This window comes from Halichoerus grypus, chromosome 2 (assembly GCF_964656455.1).
Source record: "Halichoerus grypus chromosome 2, mHalGry1.hap1.1, whole genome shotgun sequence".
NCBI classification, from domain to species: Eukaryota; Metazoa; Chordata; class Mammalia; order Carnivora; family Phocidae; genus Halichoerus; species Halichoerus grypus.
In genome coordinates this window covers 96569590-96593667 of record NC_135713.1, presented here as the reverse complement: position 1 = coordinate 96593667, position 24078 = coordinate 96569590, and the positions used below count along the sequence as shown (strand labels likewise).

The window sequence follows — 24078 nt, the reverse complement described above, 5'->3', positions numbered from 1 at the left end:
AAGACTAATCCAAAAGGCTTTGGGCCTAGAAGTTTGGGCCAAATCAAGAGTCAGACACTCAAACAACTGAGCCACCCTGGTACGCCTAGAATAAATCCCTTTATGTAGAATTGCCAATTCAAGAATTGTGACTTAAAAGTCTGAAGAATGTAAATAAATTGCCCTGTGAAAAGACTGAACAGGGGCGCTTGGGTGGCTCAGTCAGTTAAGCGTCCCAGTCGTGGTTTCAACTCAGGTCACGATTCCAGGGTCCTGAGATTGAGCCCTGCGTCGGGCTCGGTGCTCAGTGCAGAGTCTGCTTGTCCCTCTCCCTCTGGTCCTCCCCCTGCTCTCTCTATGTCGAATAAATAAATAAAATCTTAAAAAAAAAAAAAAAGACTGAATAAACTTACACTATTACCCACAACATAAGAGAATGCTTACTTTTTCCATATTCTTGCCACTGGGAATTCTCAAGTGTTTAAACATTTGACATTCTCTTAGTGAAAACTATACTTCCTAATTTACATTTTTTTTTAATCATAAGTGAGATGTTAATCCTTTCAATTAATTTTTAAAAGATTTTATTTATTTATTTATTTATTTATTTATTTATTTGAGAGAGAGAGAGAGTGAAGCAGGGGGAGGGGTAGAGGGAGAGGAAAAGGGAGAGGCAGAGAATCTCAAGGTGAGCAAGGAGCCTGATGCAGGGCTGGATCTCAAGACCCTGAGATCATGACCTGAGGCAAAACCAAGAGTTAGATGCTTAACTGACCGAGCCAACTAGGCGTCCCAGTTATTTATATATATTTATGTATATATTTTTTTCCTGTGAACTGCTTGTTCATGTTCCCTACTCATTTTTCTTTATCCTTATTGTTTTGTAGGAGCTCTTTGCATGTTAATGCAATTAACCCCTGTTATGTGTTATTGATATTTCTTCTGTGCTCAATGTTTGGTTTTCTTTAGGGTATTTTTCCGTACAATCTTTTTAAAATATATGTAGCCAATTTTATCATTCTTTTCCCTCCTGGCTTCTGGGTTTGTCATTTTTTAAGAAGGTTTTTCCTCTTCAGAGATTACAAAAAGATTCACTTATGTTTTCTTCTAGAATTTTTTTTTTCATTTAATCTTTGGCCAAAATGGAATTAAATTTAGTATAAGGAATGTTATAGGTATCCACCCAATTTTGTTTATGTTTTTACTGTTTATTGCTTGGTCCTTCTTTTTGCCACCAATTTGAGATGCCATCTTTATTATATACCTTCCCCAAAATTCACACTGTATCAGGCTTCTACATTTAAACTCTATTCTGTTTCAACAATTTATCTGTCTATTCCTTGCCTGTACCAAATTATTTTAATTTCTACGGCCTTCTAATTGCTTTTATATTATGTACAGCAGGTTCTTGTCTCTCCACTCTCCCTGTGCTTTTATTTTTCAGAATTTTCTAGGCTAGTCCTTCATATTTAGTATCATTTTATAACATTCTCATAACTAATCTCCAGCTTTATAAAGCAAAACAAATTAGCAAATAAACAAAAATCTGTTTTTGATTGAGCTCTCACATATTTATAGAGTAATTTAGGGAGCAATAAATTTCTTATAAGACTGAACACTTATGGTCAAGAATAAAGTTCTTCTTTTTATTCAAGTCTCTTTTTTTGTTAAGTCCCTCAGCAGAATTTTCAACCGTCTTCTTACAGGTAAGGCACATTTCTTATTAGGTATACAAGCAGGTATTTTCTCTTTTATAGTTATTATAAATGGGACTTTCTCCTATATTTTTCTAACTGGGTAATACTTACACATATGAAAGGTATTTATTTTTGTCTTGTTTCAGTTCACTGAATTTTTTAAATGTCTTATCTGGAAAAAAACCTCAGACTTAAAAAAAGTTATAAAGACAGAACAAAAGATTCACCCATTGTTAGTATTTTGCCACCTGTTTACATCATTCTATCTCCCTTTTTATATAAACACATGCATGCACACATATATATAAATAACTTACATACACCATGTCCCATTACTCACTAATGCTTATGTGTGTATTTTCTAAAAACAAGGACATTCTCTTAAATAACCAAATTATTATTAAGTTCAGGAAATTTAACAATGATATATTATTATTTAACCTACAATCCATATTTTAATTTTGGCAGTTGTACCCCTATTATATTTTAACCAGTCTTTCTAGATTCTTACAGTTTCTCAGTTTCTTAGGTTATTCTTTGGGGTTTTATAGGAACAAAGAAATAACATCCAACACCTAGCCTTATGCTAGGTTTGCCACACCACAAATAGATAACATATCTAAATTTGAAAAGGGTTCTGTAACTATTCTCTCCAAATAGAAGTATAGAAAAAATACCAGCCTATAAGCCAGAAGTTCATGATCAAGTCCTAGTTATGCTACTAATAAGCTGTGCAATGCTGGGAAAAATCCTTAACCTTTATGAACTTCCTTATCAGTAAAATGAGAAAGCTGAGATAGATGATCTCTAAATCCTTTTCAGTACCAGTATTCTATGTTTCTATAAGTTACTTGGTTAAAAAAAAAAATAAATCAAATATGCCTCACCATTTTTTCCAGCAAGTTTTTTGTTTCTCTGCATCTGTTCTCCACTTTTGAGTCTGGTTGAATGCATATTCTTCCCTTTACCTTTAATCATTAAAGCAGGATCCTGCATTCTTGAAACATAAATGTGTTCTTAAAATTACTATCATGTTCTCTACAACAATTCATAGAGAATCATACTAAATTTTTACTCAATTTTTAAAACTGAAAGGTATTTTACTGAGCTGCTATCAAAGAGCATGGCAGTTTATTTTTTTTTTTTTTAAGATTTTATTTATTTATTTGAGAGTACTGAGTACTGAGGAAGAGGAAGAGGGAGAAGCAGACTCCCCACTGGGCAGAGAGCCAGATGTGGGACTCAATCCCAGGACCTTGGGGATCATGACCTGAGCCAAAGACAGACGCTTAACCAACTGAGCCACCCAGGGACCCAAAGAGCATGGCAGTTTAAAATATGGAGATGGCTCCTGAGTAAACTGCAGATAATTCTGTGACAGGCATGCCAGTTTTTGTGGCTTCTAGCCTTTTCTTTGTGCCACCTGTGGGTTTCTCTCCTTTAGGAGCAGTCATCTACAAGTATTCTGAGTCTCTTGCCCCTCACTCCCTAAGCTGGCATGCCATTATCTAATCACCTTCTAGGGAAAAAGATAGGCTCTTTGCAAGAAAACAGGACTTGCCATGTGGGATTACACTGATCAAAAACTGCAAAATAGTGGAATAAAGAATAAAAACAGACACACAGCTGAATGGAATAGTGTAAAGCTAGGAAATAAACCAATGTATATATGGTCAATTAACTTACAATAAAGGAACCAAAAATATACAATGGGGAAAGGACAATCTTTTCAATAAATGATGTTTGGGAAACTGGATAGCCACATGTAAAACAATGAGACTGAGCATCGATCTTACATCATACACAAAAAATCAATTCAAAATGGATTAAAGACTTCATTGTAAGACCTGAAACCATAAAACTCGTAGGAAAAAACACAGGGGTAAGCACCTTGACACTGGTCTGGGCAATGATTTTTTGGATTTGGCACCAGAAGCAAAGGCAACAAAAGCAAAAATGAACAACTAGAGCTATATCAAACTAAAAAGTTTCTGCACAGAAAAGGATACCAACAACAAAATAAAAAGGCAACCTACTGAATGGGAGAAAATATTTGCAAATCATATATCTAATAAGGGGTTAATATTCAAAATATATAAGGAACTCATACAACTCAATAGCAAATGAGCAAACAATCCAATTAAAAAATGGAAGAGGAACTGAAAAGATATTTTTCCAAAGAAGACATCCAAATGGCCAATAGGTACAGGAAAAGGTGCTGAACATCACTAACCAGCAGGAAAATGCAAATAAAAACCACAGTAAGATATCACCTCATACATGTTATAATGGGTATCATTAAAAAGACAAGAAAGAACAAGTGTTGCTGAGGATGTGAAGAAAAAGGAACCCCTGTGCATTGCTGGTGAGAACGTAAACTGGTGAGGGCACTATGGAAAACTGTATAAATCAAAAAATCCTCACAAAATCAAAAATAGAACTACCATATGATACAGCATTTCCACTTCTGGATATTTATCCAAAGGAAATAAAATTACTATCTTGAAAAATATCTGCACCCGTGTCCACTGCAGCTTTATTTACAATAGCCAAGACATGGAAACAACTTAAGTATCCATTGATGGATAAATGGATAAGGAAAATTGGTATATACATACACACACACACACACACACACACACACACACACATATACATACATACACACACAATGGAGTATTATTCAGAATAGCCATAGAAAAGGAAATCCTGCTATCTGTGACAATGTGAAAGGACCTAAAGGGCATTATGCTAAGTGAAATAAGTCAGACAGAGAAAGACAAATACTGTATGATCTCACTTATATGTGGAATCAAAAAAACAAACAAACGAACAAAAAACCCAAACTCATGGATACAGAGAACAGACTTGTGGTTTCCAGAAGCAGGGGGGTGGGGAGTGAAATGGGTGAAAGTGATCAAAAAGTACAGACTTCCATTTATAAGATAAATAAGTCCGGGGATGGAATGTACAGCACGGTAACTGTAGTTAACAATACCGTATTGCACAGTTGAAAACTGTTGAGAGAGTAAATCTTAGAAATTCTCAAGAAAAGAAAATTTTGTAACTGTGTGATGATGGATGCTAACTAACTTAATTTAAAAAAGAAAGAATGGAAATTAGCATTAGGCTGAAATCCAACAAATCTCCCTTTACTCTTTTTTTTAAAAAAAGTAGAATTTTCTGGGTTAAAAAAAAATAACTGCACAGTAAATAAGGCAACAACACTAAAAAATAAAGTTCTTCACTTAGGGGTAACTGTATATTGACTCTAGTGTCCCAAGCATAGAATTATCTATAAAGTCTGTAGCATATCTAGAGAGAGAGATATAATTTGGGAGTATACCTGAAATTCTTAGTTGAAGAGTTATTATTTGTTTGATTCTCACTGACAAGTATCTTTGGTAAAATCTTTTTTGGCATCTTATACTTGTCATCTGTGTGCTTTTCATCTCTGCCTGCTCTCAGTCTGGACGATCTCCTTAACACACATGGAGGGTCCTGGTCAGACTTATTTTCCACCGAATTTGAATTTCCCTTATTATTTAGTGGATCACAAGAGGTGACACTTTGATGAACTAAAGTTTGCAGCCCAGATAGACTTGGATCTTCTAGAGTCTGTAATAAGATGTAAATACACAAATAATTATAACAATGCAAAAGATTTAAAATGAGAAGAAATTAAGTTTTATCTTGTCCTTTGATTATACAAAAATGCCTCTTATAAGATGAAAGTACAAAAATCCACAGGCCACACAATAAAAATTTAATAATATAATAAAAGCCAATGCAGATTTTAAAAGCCTCAGACGAGAAGAGCATAAGTAAAAATTATTCTTATCAATATTCATCCTTAAAATTCAAGAGCAAAACTAAGGTTACTCTGGATGCTTTAACTACGCAGCAAAAAATGACATATAAAAACAGTAGAAACGTCATACTAGACCAGATCAATGCTCTGTTCAGCCCAGTGTTTGTTGTTTGACAGCAGGGAGTAATATTTTGTGAGACAAGATTGTACATAACTTCTATTACATTGATTTTAAAAGGTTACCAGTATATCATGAATGGCTCTAACTTCCCCTTAATAATCCATTATAGATTTAACTTTCATGAAGATACATGTTTTTACACATATCATGTAAACCTTTCTTGAGCTTATTTATATATCCAGCTTGCAAAGCTTTTTAGCATAACAAGTTCCATATTTTTATTATGGCTGAGTAAAAGGGTATTTAATTTGTTCTAAATCAATCTCTTTTTTACTTTTTACTTTACCTCTTTTTTTTTTTGAACACTTGCTAAATTCATGCTCACTCTATTAATACCAATCAATTATAATCTCCTACATTTTACTTATATTACCTCTTTTCAGATTAGAATACTGGAATGTTTAATTTAATCTTCATACCCTATCCCCATGATTAGTTTTTCTTTTTCTGGATTTTTAAAATTTTATTATGTCTGTTTTGAGATGTTTTCTATGAGAATTGCATGCAGTATTATGCCAGGTATGTATTTTGCAACATGAGCTTAGTAATGTGTTATTCAAATTGTCCCAGGGATGTTCATTAAAGTTGCCTGGTAATAGCCAAAAGAAAGAAAATAATTCAAATGACCATCATTAGTGAATTAGTTAAGTAAATTATATTTATATAATATATGTACACACACGCACGCACACACACACACAAAATATCCATATAGTCGAATAGTATTTAGCAAGTAAAAAGATTTTAGTATGCTACATTCACTGACAAAGATAACCAAGATGTATTATTAAATTTAAAAAACAAGTTGCAAAATGTCAACTACACTTTCATAAAAAATATTTTAAAAAGTTGCAAAGCATTATGTATAATATAGTCTCATTTATATAAAATAAACTTACATAGAATATGCATAGAAAAAATTGAAGACAGATACACCAAATTGTTAATGGTGATTATCTCTGAAATGTGGAATTGTGAGGGACTTTTTTTATTATATTATTATGTATATTGCCGTAATGTTTGATTTTTTTTTTATAATGAGGGTGTATTACTATTGTAATCAGGAAAAAAAATAAGATTCCTTTAAAAAGGAAAAAAAACCTGTTAACGTAAAAAAGAGACTTGGCTAGTGGTAGCCCACTGCACGGTCTCCAGGCATAATACTGCAGGAATTCTAAACCCCAGGAACTGTGCTACTTGACAGTAGCCTCAGACATTGATTGCAAAGTTCTGCTGAAGCCAAGCATAACTTTTTCCCTCTCCTGGCAGCCCAACCGCATATATTCTATCCTCAACTAGAAATTAATGTGGGATATCTACCTCTCTACTCTGCACCCAGGTAGGCATAGTGATTTTCTGAGCTAACAGGAAAAAATCTGGTAGATAATTATTTCCTTCCTATATACAAGCAATCTAATAATAAGTCTCAGGTCTTTGATGAGAAACTTATCTATTTCAACACTTAAATCCCTTGAAAACTCTACCCCTGGAATCTCTAGAAAGATCAGTTTATGCTTCAAATTCAAAAAGCATCTTCTGAGTGTTGATATTTGGGAAGAGGATTTGAATTTTTTTTTTTAATTTAAAGATTTTATTTATTTATTTGACACAGAGAGAGAGACAGTGGGAGAGGGAACACAAGCAGGGGGAAGGGGAGAGGGAGAAGCAGGCCTCCCGCAGAGCAGGGAGCCCAATGCGGGGCTCGATCCCAGGACCCTGGGATCATGACCTGAGCCGAAGGCAGACGCTTAACGACTGAGCCATCCAGGTGCCCCAAGAGGATCTGAATTTAAAATAAAGTATATGGGCAATGAAGACTTGGTAAAGGTCACTATAAAAGGCAAAATCATAGGCTCACACTTGCACTTACATGCTGCAGTGAAAGATGCTTGTCCTGCAGCTCCCCTAACTTGGAATCTTGTTCAAAGAGTGGAGCAGAACAAAGAGACTCAAAATTCACCTCTGCTATTTGTGTACAATCTTCAGTGGTCTGAGACTTCTTGGGCTCCACTCCAGAATATTCATTTCCAGCCCTGAGACTGCTGCCTCCCTCTTCTCCATGACAGACGGGTCCCACGTTGCCCTCTGATAATGTGTTTAGGACTGCTAACAACTCAGTTGGCAATGCATCATCCTTTGTGTCTTCTAGTAAATCTTTGTGACATGTCAAAGATACTGATATGGAACTTGGAGAGTTGCTCAATGGGTTGGCCAACTCTTTAGGTTCAAAATCACTCATTATTTCCAACAGTCTTTCCTCCTGAGTGATTTCTGGTGATGTGAGTAACCTTTCTAAGGCAGACACAAAAGTTTTAAGAGAACTTTCTTCATCCTTGGTTTCTTCAGAATTCATGGTCAATGTGGCTTCCTTTCCAGACTCAGAAAAGTTGTTTGGTACTGCTAAGATCTTCTCTGGCTCTAGTAATGGTTTCTCCTTTACAACCACCACATCAGATACTTTAGTAGTAGTACCTGAGAGAAAGCTAATTTCAGGAGAGTCTCTGTCTGTGCTTAGTTCCTGTGTAGAAACAGAAATTCCGTCACTACAGCATATGCCAAAATTAAAATTAAAACTTCATAGTTTTCTAGTTTATCATCTAGGTAAATTACCACTAACAAGTTTTATCAATTTTCTTCCCCTTCCATAAATAAAAATACTCTACTAATCTCCTATACCAAATTACTAATGACTCTGAATACATGGCTAAACATTCACAGAGGACCAAGAGTAAAATTGGCTGCGTCATAATTATAGATGCCAATTATCTATTCAGCTAACTTTAAATTATTTGTGCAAAGAGAAGAGATAGAGTGGCATGAATAGTTAAATTAGTAGCTCATCTCAAAACTCCATTGCAGTTAATGACTGTAAAATTATCCCTTGCCTAAAATCACTACTGGGGTGCCTGGGTGGCTCAGTCGGTTAAGCATCCGACTCTTGATCTCAGTTCATGTCTTCATCTCATGGTCATGAGTTCAAGCCCTGCATTGTGCTGGGTGCACAGCCTACTTAAAACTAACTAAATAAATTAATTATATTTAAAAATCACTATTGAACTTTATAAAAATCATTAATCAAGAATAAAATTGGTGTAGTTTCACCTTCTTTTTATTCCCCACCTCTGTATCACGATGTGACTATGAAGTGAAAAGGCCAAAGGAAAGAAGATCAGAGGGGAAAAAGAAGAAAAATAAAGACACAGCTCTATATAAATATTACGGGCCTTAGCTATAAATCAATGGTTCTGCATTATGGTTAATTTAAACACATAACACAAAACTTGTATTTCTAAATGACTATTACTTTTCAAAGACATCATCTTAACAGGTTATATATACCTGTTCTTATAATTTTTCCAATGATCAAGATATTATTAGACTTCCTCTTTTGAAATTGCTGTCAAAAACCATTTATAAGCCATTCAAAAAAGTCTCAATACTTTGAAGACACTGAACATTTTTTTTTTTTACCATTAAAAACTGTTAATGTGCCAGGCACCTGGGTGGCTCAGGTGGTTATGTGTCCAACTCTTGGTTTTGGCTCAGGTTCTGATCTCATGGGTCGTGAGATCAAGCCCTGAATTGGGCTCTGTGTTCAGTGGAGTCTGCTTGGATATTCTCTCCCTCTGCCCTTTCCCCTACTTGTGCACATGCGTGCGTGTGCTCTCTCTCAAATAAATAAATAAAATCTTAAAAAAAAAAAACACCTGTTAATTTGCTTGACCTTAAATAACAGAATGGGTTTCAATGACTTTTGGCTATTTCTAAAAATCAAATCCATCTTCCATTGACACACCATTCTGACACAATGCACTGTAATCTGTAAGCTCTCTGGTATTCTGATTTGATTTGAATAAGAGAAGTGAAAACCATTTTATTCTCCCCTTCCTTTCCACCTGCCACCATTTTGCTTCTCTATATGTAGCATACAAAGCTTAAGAAGATATATTTATTAGTAATGTAAAATATAATTTGCTCAGAAAGATAAAAGGAATTTAGAAAAAATTAAAGAACCAGAATCTATCCATTCTTTAAGTCACAGTCCTCCTATTTGAAGAACTTATATCTACTAAATTCAAGGCCATAGATGTAATAAGGTATATACATTGGACTCTGCCCTAAAGGAACTTAATTTCTAAATGAAGACTGAAGGTATAAATACATAAGACATTAAATAAATATAAATAATGTCAAAAACACTGTATGAATTCAAATGAATGGCATAAACAAAAGAGCCCAGTGTGTTACAAGAAGTTTTCTGGGGAGGGAGGAACAGGAGGCAGTGGAGGGTTTTCACGATTGCTTAAAAAAATGCTTGGTTAAACAAAGTTAACCAGGTTTCTTTACCACAAGACTTCTCAGAACATGTGCATTAAAATCTCTGAGATCTCCAAACTTCTTTGTTCACAAAGATCCTTTTTTTCAGAAGATCTATTAATGTCATAGGATGCAAATGATTGAGAAATACTCAATCATTTGCAGTGAATAATGATTGTTTAAGAGGGAACAATTACTTTGATCAAGATCACCAGTCATCTGAGATAGATCCGCACAGGAAGAAGGACTTGAACCAGAAATTAAAGATTTGTGAAGGAGTTGAAGAAGGGAAAAATACATATTAAGCCCCAAGGAGGTGCCAGACACCATGACCTATCATTGCTCTCAGTTCTCACAATAATCGTCTGAAATGGGTATTGCTATTGGTATTTTACACATGAAAATGGACATATTTGCCCTTGAAACACACACTTTCTGGTTCCATATTTTATGTTCTTTCCCTTGCTTTTTGGCTCCTGACTTGAACAAAGGCATGGAGGTGGTAATGTATAAGCTATAGTTGAGATAAAATAAGGTACAGGTATAGGTATGGTAGGGTTGACCTGGAGAGATCCTGGACTCCTTGAGTCTGTTGTGGGCAGAGTCAGTCTCACAGTCTTCTAATTTCCCATAGCACCAAGCAGAAAGCAAAGCCAAAAGAAGCACTCAATATGTGGTTACTGAACAACATCTGGAAGATGGGAAAGCAGTATCTAGCAGGAAATATTAAAAGAACTGTGGTAACAGACAAACCAACAGAAGGCATTTTTGCTACATCATCTCAACAGTTTGATAATAAGTTACACACTTCTCTTCTAGATACACAATAAAAGACTAATGATACTAGATATGAAACACAGATCAAGGTACATTCTAAGGAAGATGGTGGAGCAGAAGGACCCTAAACTCACCTCATCCCACAGATACAACTAGATAACACTCACATTGGTGTAAATAATTCAGAAAATGACCCAAAGACTGGCAGAACAAACTCATAGCTAAACAAAGAGAAGAGGCCACAATGAAGAGGGTAGGAAGGGCAGAGATGCAGTGGGGAGCTAAACAGACCTGCAGGACCCTCCCTGGGAGGGACGAACTCCACGTGGATAGAGAGAGGAGAGAAACATACTATCACCCTGAGGGGAAGCCTGCTGGGGAAGACAAATCCCTATAACATTTGGCTTTGAAAACCAAAGGGGTTAAATTTCATAAGTTGTTACAACCAGTGGAACTTAAAACCTAGAACTTTAAAAATCAGTGGGCTCGGCCAGGAGGATGAGAGGAAACAGTCCTCACTTAAAGAGACGGCACAAAAAAACAGCCTGCAGAGATACACCATAGAAGCAGCAGTTGGAAAAACACCTGGAGAATAGGGGAGGAAGATTTGTTTATTCATCTCAGAGCATGTGCTAGAGGTGCAGGGATCCTTGGGAGACTTCTCTAGAAACAAAGGAGCTGGCTGGCAGGTGCCATTTCACACCCTATCCACGCCCCAGTCTACCTAACTTGCTAACAACACACCTCCTGCTCCCGCAGATTTTGTGGGTCCACCCCCTCCAATAAGCTCTCTGCCAGAGCCCATCCAAAAAGGTACAATAAGACTCCCAGTGTGTAAGCAGCCCCAACAGGGGCCAGCACCACTCCAAAGTGACTCTTGCCTCAGGGAGAAGGAAAGACAAACCACATAAACCAGTCCAAATGCAGCCCCAGCAGTGGGCTAGGGGCAGACTGCTGATCTAACTGCAGGCACTGCCCACCAACAAAAGCTCCTAAGGGGACAACACAGGGAAAGTGCCCCACAGTTTGGTGATTCTGCCTCTCTGGCAAATGCCTGGTCTGACTCAACTCAACCCCAAGATGGCTCCAAACTAGCCCACTAACAACACAGGGACCAAATACTACCCACAAGAGATAAAGAGAGCCATTGCAGACAACTGGACTGAAGGAAAAGGTGGCTCTGCCACAATAGCAAGGTGAACACAACACACACAGAAGACGCCCCCAACGCACCAGGTTCTGGAGAACGCTGCACTGCAGGACACTACAGGAACTCTTCTTCATAAAGCCACCGCTTTCAAGAGCAGGAGATGTAGCTGACTTTCCTAACACATAGAAACAGATGCAGAGTTCGGACAAAATGAGGAGACAGAAGAATATGTCCCAAATGAAAGAACAAGACAAAATCACAGAAAGAGAGCCAAATGAAACAGAGGTAAGTAATGTACCTGAGAGAGAATTTAAATAACGGTCATAAAGATACTTGCTGGACCAGAGAAACAAGTGGAGGACCTCAGTAAGACCCTTAACAAAGACATAGAAAACATAAAGAAGAATCAGAGATTAAGAATTTCACTGAAATTAAAAATACACTTGATGGAATAAGTAGTAGACTACAAGAAGCAGAAGAATGGATTTGTGACCTGGAGGACAGAGTAATGGAAAGAATCAAGCCACACAGGTGAGAGAAAAAAAAATACAAAATGAAAATAGATTCAGGGAACTCTGCAACACTCTCAAGCATAATAACATTCATATTATAGGAATCCCAGAAGGAGAAGAGAGAGATATGGGAGGAGAAAATTTACTTGAACAAATAATAGCTGAAAGCTTCCTGAATCTAGGAAAGGAAACAGAAATCCAGATCCAGGAGGCATAGAGATCTGCCAACAAAATCAACCCAAGGAGGTACACACCAAGACATATAGTAATTAAAATGGCAAAAGTAGTGATAGAGAATTTTAAATGCAGCAAGAGAAAAGAAAATAGTTACAAACAAGGGAAACCCCTTAAGACTATCAGCTGATTTTTCAGCAGAGACTCTGCAGGCCAGAAGAGAGTGGCATGATATATTCAAAGTGTGGAAAGGAAAAACCCTGCAGCCAAGAATACTCTATCCAGCAAGGCTATCATTCAGAAAAGGAGAAGAGAGAAAGAGTTTCCCAGACAAACAAAAGTTAAAGGAATTTATCACCACTAAACCAGTCCTACAAGAAATGTTAAAGGGAACTCTGAGTGGAAACAAGAGACCATAAGGAGGAGTAAGAAAAGTAGGAAGCACAAACACAGTAAAAAGAAGTGTATCTGTAAAAATCAGTCAATGGTCTCACAAAATAAAAAGATGTAAGTACGATCCCATATACCTAAAACACAGGGGGAGAGGAATAAAGAATGGGTTCAAACTTAAGCAACCATCAACTTATATAAAGAAGATATTATATACAAACATAATGGTAACCACAAATCAGAAACCAGTAATAGATATATAAAAAATAAAGAGAAAGGAATCCAAGTATATCACTAAAGAAAGCCAATCAATCGTGAGAGAAGAGAGCAAGAGAAGGAACAAAGAACTACAAAAACAACCATAAAACAATAACAAAACGGAAATAAATACATATCTATTAATAATTACTTTGAATGTAAATGGACTAAAACATTTATCAAAAAACAGAGGGTGTCAGAATGGATAAAAAAAAAACAAACTAGACCCATCTATATGCTGCCTATAAGAGACTTGTTTCAGACCTAAAGAAATATGCAGATTGAAAGTGAAGGGATGGAGAAGCATTTATCACACAAATGGATATGAACAAAAATCCAGGGTAATGATACACTGGACAAAATAGACTTTATTTTTTTTTTTACAAGTGGAGTTTCATTGTCCTTTTATTTGAATAGCTCATAAAAAAACACTTTTTTAATTTAAAATCAGTTAATTAACATATAGTATATTATTAGTTTCAGAGGCAGAGTTGAGTGATTCATCAGTTCCATATAACACCCAGTGCTCATTACATCATGTGCCCTCCTTAATGCCCATCACCCAGTTACCCCATTCCCCCACCCACCTCCCCTCCAGCAACCTTCAGTTTGTTTCCTATGATTAAGAGTCTCCTATGGTTTGTCTCCCTGTCTGGTTTCATCTTGTTTTATTTTTCCCTCCTTTCCTCTATGCTCCTCTGTTTTGTTTCTTAAATTCCACATATGAGTGAAATCATATGATAACTGTCTTTCTCTTGACTTATTTCACTTAGCATAATAACCTCTAGTTCCAACCACATCATTGCAAATATACAATGGAATACTACTCAGCCAGCACATTTAGGTTCTTAATTTTTAGTTTATTTTTGTGTGTGGTTTAAGAAAGTGGTCCAGTTTCATTCTTTGGCAGGTAGCTGTTCAGTTTCCCAACACCACTTGTTGAAATGACTTTTTCCCTTCCATATTCTTGCCTTTTTTGTGAAAGATTAACTGACCATATAAACGAGGATTTATTTCTGGGCTCTCTGTTCTGTTCCATTGATCTATGTTTCTGTTTTTGTGCCAGTACCATACTGTTCTGATTATGACAGATTTATAGTATAACTTGAAATCTGGGATTGTGATACTTCCAGCTTTGTTTTTCTTTTTCAAGATTGCTTTTGGCTATTTGGGATTTTTTGTGGTTGCATACAAATTTTAGGATCATTTTTTTCTAGTTCTGTGGAAAATGTTGTCGGTATTTTGATAGGGATTGCTTTAAATATGTAGGTTGCTTTCGGGTAGTATGGACATTTTAACAATATTCTTCTTATCCATCAGTGTTGAATATCTTTCCATTTGTTTGTCTTCCATTTATCATTGTTTTATAGTTTTCAGAGCATAAGTCTTTCACCTCCTTGGTTAGGCTTATTCCTAGGTATTTTATTGTTTTGGGTGCAGCTGTAAATGGGAATTTTTTTTAAAATTTCTCTCTCTGCTGCTTATTAGTGTATGGAATGCAACAGATTTCTGTATGTTGATATTGTATCCTACCACCTTACTGAATTTATTTATCAGTTCTAGTAGTTTTTGGGTTAAGTCTTTAGGATTTTCTAAATATAGTATCATGCCATCTGAAAACAGTGAAAGTTCTACTTCTTCCTCACAATTTAGATGCCTTTAACTCCTTTTTGTTGTCTGATTGCTGAGGCTAGGACTTCCACTACTATGTTGAATAAATGTGGTGAGAGTGGACATCCTTGCCCTGTTCCTAACCCTAGGGAAAAAGCTCTCAGTTTTTCCTCATTGAGTATGATGTCGGCTATGGGTCTTCATATAAAGGTTTTATTATTGAGGTATGTTCCCTCCAAACCTACTTTGTTGAGGGTTTTTATCATGAATGGATGTTTGTCGGGTTTGGCCAGCAAACCCTGAGACGGCAAATGAAAAGATTACTCCAGACACCAAAGTAGGAGAAAGGAGAGGGTGAGGGGACAGACACTCTAATGGCGAAAGGTCTCGAGCCAAGCTCTGTCTCCACTTTTATTGTTAATTTTATCAATACACCACATGCAAGAGAAAAACAAGAAGGAAAGTGTAGCCTTAATGATCAGGACAGCAATATATGGGGCAGCATGTGGTAGGAGCAGTGCTCGTGACATACGTGCAAGGCAAGGAGTTCGTGAAGTACGTGACCACTACAGGTACCTGTATTTCTTCAAAATTTAAACATTTTCTCCCTAGATGAGAACCTTGAGCCACAGTAAGAATCTGGCCGCTTTCAGCCAAGAAACTCCAAAGGACGCCCAGCATTCTGGGCACTCCTCCTTTGCTTTTCAATTAGTCTCATCCAGGGAGGTATATACAAGTCAGATTTTATCTATCCAGGCACTGTGAATCCCCACAGTACTCTGTCAAATGCTTTTTCTGCATCTACTGAAATGTTCACATGGTTTTTACCCTTTTTCTTGTTGATGTAATGTATCATGTTGATTGTTTTGTGAATACTGAACCACCCTTGCATCCTGGGAATAAAGCCCACTTGATTGTGGTGAATGATTTTTTAATGTATTGTTAGGTTCAGTTTGCTAATATTTTGTTGAGGACTTTTGCATCTATGTTCATCAAAGATACTGGCCTGTCGTTCTCTTTTATTGTGGTGTCTTTTTCTGGTTTTGGTAACAGGGTAACAGTGGCCTCATAGGATGAATTTGGAAGCTTTCCCTCCTCTTCAATTTTTTAGAACAGTTTGAGAAGAATAAATATCAACTCTATAATTTGGTAGAATTCACTTGTGAAGCCATCTGGTTCTGGACATTCTGTTGTTGGGAGTTTTTCATTACTGATTCAATTTCATTGCTGGTAATCAGTCTGTCAAATTTTCTATTTCTTTCTGATTCAGTTTTAGGAGATTATATGCTTCTAGGAATTTATCCATTTCTTGTAGGTTGTCCAACTTGTTGGCATATAATTTTTCATAGTATTCTCTTACAATCCTTTGTATTTCTGTGGTGTTGGTTATTTCTCCTCTTCCATTTCTGATTTTGTTTATATGAATTCTCTCTCTCTCTCTCTGATGAGTTTGACTAAAGGTTTATCAATTTTGTTGATCTTTTCAAAGAACCAGCTCCTGGTTTTATTGATCTGCTCTATTATTTTTTTAGTTTCTATTTTGCCTATTTCTGCTCTAATCTTTATTATTTCTTTTCTTCTCCTGGTTTTGGGTTTTGTTTGTTCTTCTTTTTCTTGCTCCTTTAGGGGTAAGTTTAGGTTGTTTATTTGAGATTTTTCTTTCTTCTTGAGTTACACCTGTATTGCTATAAACTTCCCTCTTAGACTGCTTTTGCTGCATCCCAAACTTTTGAACTGTTGTGCTTTCATTTGTTTCCATGTATTTTTCTTAAAGATTTATTTATTTATTTTAGGTGGGAGGAGAGGAACAGAGGGAGAAGTAGAGAGAAACTCTAAGCAGACTCCAAGCTCAGCATGGTGCCCAACATGGGGCTTGATCTCATGATCCGGAGATCATGACCTGAGCTGAAACCAAGAGTGGGATGACTAACCAACTGCGCCACCCAGGCGCCCCTCTCTCCATGTATCTTTTGATTTCCTCTTTGATTTTTTTGGTTGTTCCATTAATTGTTTGGTAGCATATTTTTTAACTTCCATATTTCTGTGGTCTTACCATATTTTTTCTTGTGGTTGATATTTAGTTTCATAGCATCGTGGTCAGAAAAGATGCATGGTATGGCTTTGACATTTTTTAATTTGTTGAGACTTGTTTTGTGGCCTAATATGTGAACTGTTCTAGAAAATGTTCCATGTACACTTGAAAACAATGTGTATCCTGCTGTTTTAGGATGGAATGTTCTGAATATTTCTGTTAGATCCACCTGGTTCAATGTTCATTCTCAGCTACTGTTTGCTTGCTGATTTTTTGTTTGGACGATCTGTCCATCGATGTAAGTGGAGTGTTGAAGTTCCCTACTATTATTGTATTACTATTGATTACTTCCTTTATGTTTGTTATTAACTGCTCTATGTATCTGGGTGCTCCCTTGTTGGGTATGTAAATATTTACAATTTGTTATATCTTCTTGTCGAATTGTTCCATTTATGATTATGTACTGTCTTTCTTAGTCTCTTGTTTTAATTTTTGTTTTAAAGTCTATTTTGTCCAATGTGTTCAAGCTGTATTACAAAGCTGTAAGCATCAAGACAGTATGGTACTGGCACAAAAACAGACACATAGATCAATGGAACAGAATAGAGAACCCAGAAATGGACCCTCAACTCTATGGTCAACTAATCTTCGACAAAGCAGGAAAGAATATCCAATGGAAAAAAGACAGTCCCTTCAACAAATGGTGTTGGGAAAATTGGACAGCCACATGCAGAAGAATGAAATTAACCCATTTTCTTACACCATATGTAAAAATAAACTCAAAATGCATGAAAGACCTAAATGTGAGACAGGAATCCATCAAAATCCTAGAGGAGAACACAGGCAGCAACCTCTTTGACCTCAGCCAGAGCAAATTCTCACTAGACACATCTCCAAAGGCAAGGGAAACAGAGGCGAAAATGAACTATTGGGACTTCATCAAGATAAAAAAGCTTTTTCACAGCAAAGGAAACAGTTGACAAAACCAAAAGACAACCTACAGAATGGGAGAAGATATTTGCAAATGTCTTTTCAGATAAAGGGTTAGTATCCAAAATCTATAAAGAACTTATCAAACTCAACACCCAAAGAATAAATAATTCAATGAAGCAATGGGCAGACGACATGAACAGACATTTCTCCAAAGAAGACCTACAAATGACCAACAGATATATGAAAAAATGCTCAACATCACTCAGCATCAGGGAAATACAAATCAAAACCACAATGAGATACCACCTCACACCAGTCAGAAGAGCTAAAATCAAAACAAAAGAAACAAGTGTTGGCGAGGATGTAGGAAGAAAGGAACCCTCCTGCACTATTGGTGGGAATGCAAACTGGGGCAACCACTCTGGAAAACAGGATGAAGGTTCCTCAAAAAATTAAAAACAGAACTACCATATGATCCACTAATTGCACTACTGGGCATTTACCCAAAGAATATGAAAACACTAATTTGAAAGGATATATGCATCCCTATGTTTATTGCAGCATTATTTACAATAGCCAAATTATGGAAGGAGCCCAAATGTCCACTGAAAGATGGATAAAGAAGAAGTGGTATATACATACACAAGAATATTATTTAGCCATAAAAAAGAATGAAATCTTGTTATTTCCAATAACATGCCTGGATCTAGAGAGAGTAATGCTAAGTGAAATAAGTTAGTCAGAGAAAGACAAATACCATTGATTTTACTCCTATGTGGAATTTAAGAAACAAACAAATAAAGAAAAAACAGACAAACCAAGAAAAAAAAAAAAAGACTCTTAAATGGAGTACAAACATGGTTATCAGAGAGGAGGTGAATGGGGGGGTATGCGTGAAATAGATGAAGAGAATTAAGAGTACACTTATCTTGATTAGCACTGAGTAATTTATAGAATTGTTGAATCACTATTTTGTACACCTGAAAGTAATAAAACACTGTATGTTAACTATACTGGAATTAAAATACAAAAAAGAAACACAGATCAAGAAAATACTATTTCATTAGAGATAGGGAAGAACAAATATTGGAAGGGGTTTTTAGACAAGAATACATTTCTATCTACTGAAATGGTTTAGTCATATTCTCACCCAGGGAAAGAACCTAATGGGCTTGATACTTTAATCAATATAATTTTTATTTATTTATTTATTTATTTATATTTTTTTTAAAGATTTTATTTATTTGACAGAGAGAGACACAGCAAGAGAGGGAACACAAGCAGGGGGAGTGGGAGAGGGAGAAGCAGGCTTCCCGCCGAGCAGGGAGCCCGACGCGGGGCTTGATCCCAGGACCCCAGGATCATGACCTAAGCCGAAGGCAGACGCTTAACGACTGAGCCACCCAGGCGCCCTCAATATAATTTTTAAATAAAATCTAAACACATGATCTGCAAAGGTAATGTCTGTTATATAGACCAACCTTATCTGGGTTTGGCAAAATTTCAGGATTTTCAGCCTCAGGCCCTAGAAGACAACAATATGTTTTACTCCAGTTTTATTAAAGCACTAAAAACATACCTTCTCATTTAGCATTTCTTAATCAAAATAACTTGAAATGGTTCTCTCAGGCATTCATGTGATATATAAAATATTTTATAAATATCATACCTATTTATTGATATAAAAGTATCATTATAGTGGCAATAAATTTACAAAAAAAATCTTCCATTTCTTAAAAAAATACTTTACGTGAAGATCGGTAAAATTATAATTATTTAGAATTAGTTTAGCTAAAAGCCTCTCACTGTTTTGGCTGGGTTATTCTAAGTATGGGTTAATTACAGGAGGAAAAATCATACCTACTTTCTCAGGGTCATTATCTCCTCCAGTATAGGTAACAGAATATAAATTAAAATCATGCTGTCAAGTTAGGCATGAAAAGGACCAACCCATGTAGGGGCCAAAAGGAATCAGGAGGTTGTCCTAAGTGACTGCCACTTTATCATCCCCTCCTCATCCTGCTCCCTCTGCAATTCATACCAAGAGAAGTTGAAGGATGATCAGGAAAAAAGACAGTTCTCCTATACCACTCCTCTTGCCTCCTACCTTCATCATTAAGGCCCAGGCACTCTGACGTATTTAGGTAGGAATTTAGGGCTCACTGCTGTTTCAAGCATATGTTTGAGTCATTCTTTTGGTTTCCTTTGATTAGGCCATATCTAGAGCTACAGCATAAGTAATTATTTGCTGAACCTTAGCATGCATCCTCACAAGCAAGACAGGTTTTTCAGGGGAAAAAAATAAGCATAAATATGCTTGCTGAGCTTTATATCGTACAAAAATCTGCTTTTTATTGTTTCTGTTTTTATTTTGTTTTGCTTCACCTTTGCCATTTGATGATGGTAAGCTATGAAAATCACCTAGGAGGGCTAACATCATGGTATTGCACACCCTCACAGGATGATGAGCAAAACATTAAGAATAAATAACTTAAAAAAAATTTTTTTTTTTAAGATTTTATTTATTTATTTGACAGAGAGAAACACAGCAAGAAAGGGAACACAAGCAGGGGGAGTGGGAGAGGGAGAAGCAGGCCTCCCGCAGAGCAGGGAGCCCAATGTGGGGCTCGATCCCAGGACCCTGGATCATGACCTGAGCCGAAGGCAGACGCTTAACAACTGAGCCACCCAGGCGCCCCTGGAATAAATAACTTATCCTTGCATTAGAATCCTTTATGCCAAGCAATGATGATAATATGTTCTACTACGTATATCTTGTTATTTAAAGTTTTATCTCTGATTGCTTAAAATTTAGTACAGATGAAAGAAACACTGTAATAGATACATCTTCAATATTCTTTTTTTTTTAACTGTCAGATCCTCGGTGGGTTAGTTTAAAAAAAGAGAAGATGACTTCATCCTCCTTTCTCCTTCTCTCAATTGCAAAGAAAATCCTCAAAGCCATCTCTTTCTATATTTTTAATCACCTCATAATCAAAATGATCATTCTTTTATGCCAATAGTTGGTATTTTTAAAATTTGGTAAGTTGGTATTTATTATGCTAATTTGACTACTTTATAAAAATAAACATATTTAAGGAATTCTCATTTTCTAACTACAAAATTCACTTAAAATAGTTTTTACAAATTAAAAAAATTTGGGGGGGGGTGCCTGAGTGGCTCAGTTGGTTAAGCATCTGCCTTTGGCCCAGGTCATGATCCCAGAGTCCTGGGATTGAGGCCTGCGTCGGGCTTCCTGCTCAGTGGGGAGCCTGCTTCTCCTTCTGCCCGCTGCTCTCCCTGCTTGTGTGCACTCTCTCTCTCTCTCTCTCTCTCACTCCTGCTCTATCTCAAATAAATAAAAAAAAAACTTAAAAAAATTTTTTTTGAGCTTTTGTCTATCCTTTAATAAATTATTAAAAGATTTTGTACATTTTCTACTTAACACCTGAAAGAGACAACAGGTAGTAATAGTAGTATGTATGTATAAAAAATAATTCTAAGGGCGCCTGGGTGGCTCAGTCAGTTAAGCGTCTGTTTTCTGCTCAGGTCATGATCACAGGGTCCTGGGATCGAACCCCACCGTCAGGCTCCCTGCTCAGCGGGGAGTCTGCTCCTGACCTCTCTCTCTGCCCCTCCCCCACTGCTTGTGCTCTTTCTCTCTCTCAAAATACATACATACATACATACATACATAAAATTCTAAAGTACCAAATGAGAAGAAAATGCTCAGGAGAGCGGAATTTTAACTTATATACAATATACAACAATTACTAAAGATAATTTGTTTATTTTGACCATTCTACAATTTGGTTAGAATTACTCTTTGAATTGGGAGGAAGAAGATAGGATTGTATTAAAACAGAGTTAGCTAAACTAGTGAACAATTTAACAGTTTCCTTATATGTGATTTACCTAAAATCGAGGATGAAAATAAAACGAACTTTTGTTCTGAACACTCTGAAAGGAATGAAGGGAAGAGGGAGTTGCAATGAAGTTATCAGAAGGAAAGGGGACTACCAATTCTATGGTGTAGTAACATCAGCTTTATGGCAGCAAGAAACACCACAAAGTTATAAAGGAACAGCCAGTTAAAGCATAAATTGGACTTAGGACTTAGAAGTTCAATAGGGTGGTGGTAAAAGTACAGAGATGCCAAAAGCATCATATGGCATTAATGGCTCCCAAAATGCCAAATGTCCTGCATTTCCCACACTTCTAACCTCCTACCCATTTGGCCTTTTGAGAGCCATTAATGCAAATAAATCCATATCTAACTAAGCTTTCTATTTTTAGGCAAAGACAAATTTACTTTATATGACTCTACCCATAAAAACATACCTTGAATGCTTTGGTGGTTCACTGAAAGTTCAGCCTGGGAAAATGACCTAGTGATCATTGGAAAACTTTTTTTATTCCTAAAAAATAAATCAATTATTTAATAAATAAATATAAATTTTGAAATGAAAACAAAAAACACTATTTCTCATTCAAATATAATTTAAGGGTTTTTTTCATTTAAAGGAATTTCGAAGTTGCATAATTTTTTTTTGCTCCATCCTTCCAATTACTTTTACAATTACTACAAATTTGTTAACATTTACATTTCAAGTGATTGCAAAAATGAAGGAACAAGCTGAAAAATTAATGGATGAAATTCAGGAGTGTAAACAAGATAACCTTAAGTTTAGGTGTGAAAGTCACTTTGGGATGACTGTGTATCAAATAAGGGTAGTGGAGGAGAAAAAACTGGTTCTGAATTATGTATCTTGGTTATCTAAATCCTTAAATACATTGAAAGTTTGTCATTATAGTTTTAGATGTAAGTGCAAGTAACTAATGAGAAAATTCTCAGGTATTATTTATCATTCTTGTATTTCACAGTAGGCAAAGAACATATATGAAATATTGATGGAAAGAGGTTGAAAGCAAAATAAGGGTCATGCCTAATCTGCAATTTTTATCATCTGCCTTGGGATAATTAAAAGTTGATTGAAGAAAAGCAGTCAGTTAACTACTTTTTTCCTCAATCCAATTTACTATATGCAAACGCAATCAAGATATCTCCCTTAAAAAAAAAAAGCCTCTTGTTTCAGCTGTTTTAAGAGCAGTTTTTATATACCAGGTATAGCTACTTGAAGCCTAAGCAAGAATAATAAATTGAACACTCTCTCCTGTCTAAAAACAGAAGTGATCGTGCTCGCTCCGGCAGCACATATACTAAAACTGGAACGATACAGAGAAGATTAGCATGGCCCCTGTGCAAGGATGACACGCAAATTCATGAAGCGTTCCATATTTTTCTGATACGAGAAATTTGAGAAACAAGACAGAGGATCATAGGGGAAGGGAGGGAAAAATGAAGCAAGATGAAACCAGAGAGGGAGACAAACCATAAGAGACTCTCAATCTCAGGAAACAAACAGGGTTGCTGGAGTGGAGGGGGGTGGAAGGGGAAGGGATAGGGTGGCTGGGTGATGAACACTGGGGAGGGTATGTTGTGGTGAGCGCTGTGAATTGTGTAAGACTGATGAATCACAGACCTGTACCCCTGAAACAAATAATACATTATATGTTAATAAAAAAAAAAACCCAGAAGTGATCAATATAAGCTACCTTGAAAATGGAAATGAAACTGCTCATATATATATATATATATATATATATATTTATATATATATAATAATTTCTATGAGGCAAATAGAAAAGAATGCTGATTTTTTCCCTAAAATGCAATTCTTTGAGAAGAACGAGCTGATTTAAAACAAAACTGAATCATACTTTGAGTCAACAACAGAATTTTCCCCCTTAATTACAAGAGAATTTAAGACATAAGTCTGAAAATAGAGCAAACTCTTAACAAAATTGTTAAAAAATAGTTATTTATATTAGGCAAGACAGCAAACAATGTACACATCTAACAGTAGAGGAATAATTAAATGCATTATAGTACAGTCAAGTTATACAGTGAAATATTGTGAGGCCATTAAAATTCATGTTTTTAAAAATATGACATGAGAAAATAATTATGATAAATTATTACTTAAGATTTTAAAATAGGACACAAAAAACTATCTGCAGAATGATTTAATTTCATAGAAAACATAAATAAAGCTATATATAAAGCCTAAAATAAAATGTACGAAAATGCTAACAATGGTTCTCTCTGGGCACTGAGATTATGTATACTGTGTTTGTCTTCCCTAGTTTTCTTGTTTCCCCCATTTCTGTAGATGAACTTATAGTGCTGATCTCT

The 24078-nt window shown here is 36.0% G+C and overlaps 1 protein-coding gene and 1 non-coding gene across 2 annotated transcripts in view; one reads left to right on the top strand and one right to left on the bottom strand.

The window, feature by feature from the left end:
* Positions 1 to 24078, bottom strand: part of ANKRD31 (ankyrin repeat domain 31) — a 143569-nt gene that overhangs the window by 94463 nt on the left and 25028 nt on the right. Inside the window, exons 6-10 of the mRNA XM_078067181.1 lie at positions 22164 to 22240; positions 19304 to 19347; positions 7539 to 8186; positions 5023 to 5294; positions 2564 to 2673 (exon numbers count right to left, since the gene is read on the bottom strand). Of these exons, the coding sequence (XP_077923307.1) occupies positions 2564 to 2673; positions 5023 to 5294; positions 7539 to 8186; positions 19304 to 19347; positions 22164 to 22240 (1151 nt within the window). The remainder of the gene's footprint in view (positions 1 to 2563; positions 2674 to 5022; positions 5295 to 7538; positions 8187 to 19303; positions 19348 to 22163; positions 22241 to 24078) is intronic.
* On the top strand, positions 23019 to 23125 carry LOC118531421 (U6 spliceosomal RNA). Its single transcript, XR_004915170.1, has one exon. It is a non-coding gene; the product is annotated as a U6 spliceosomal RNA (small nuclear RNA).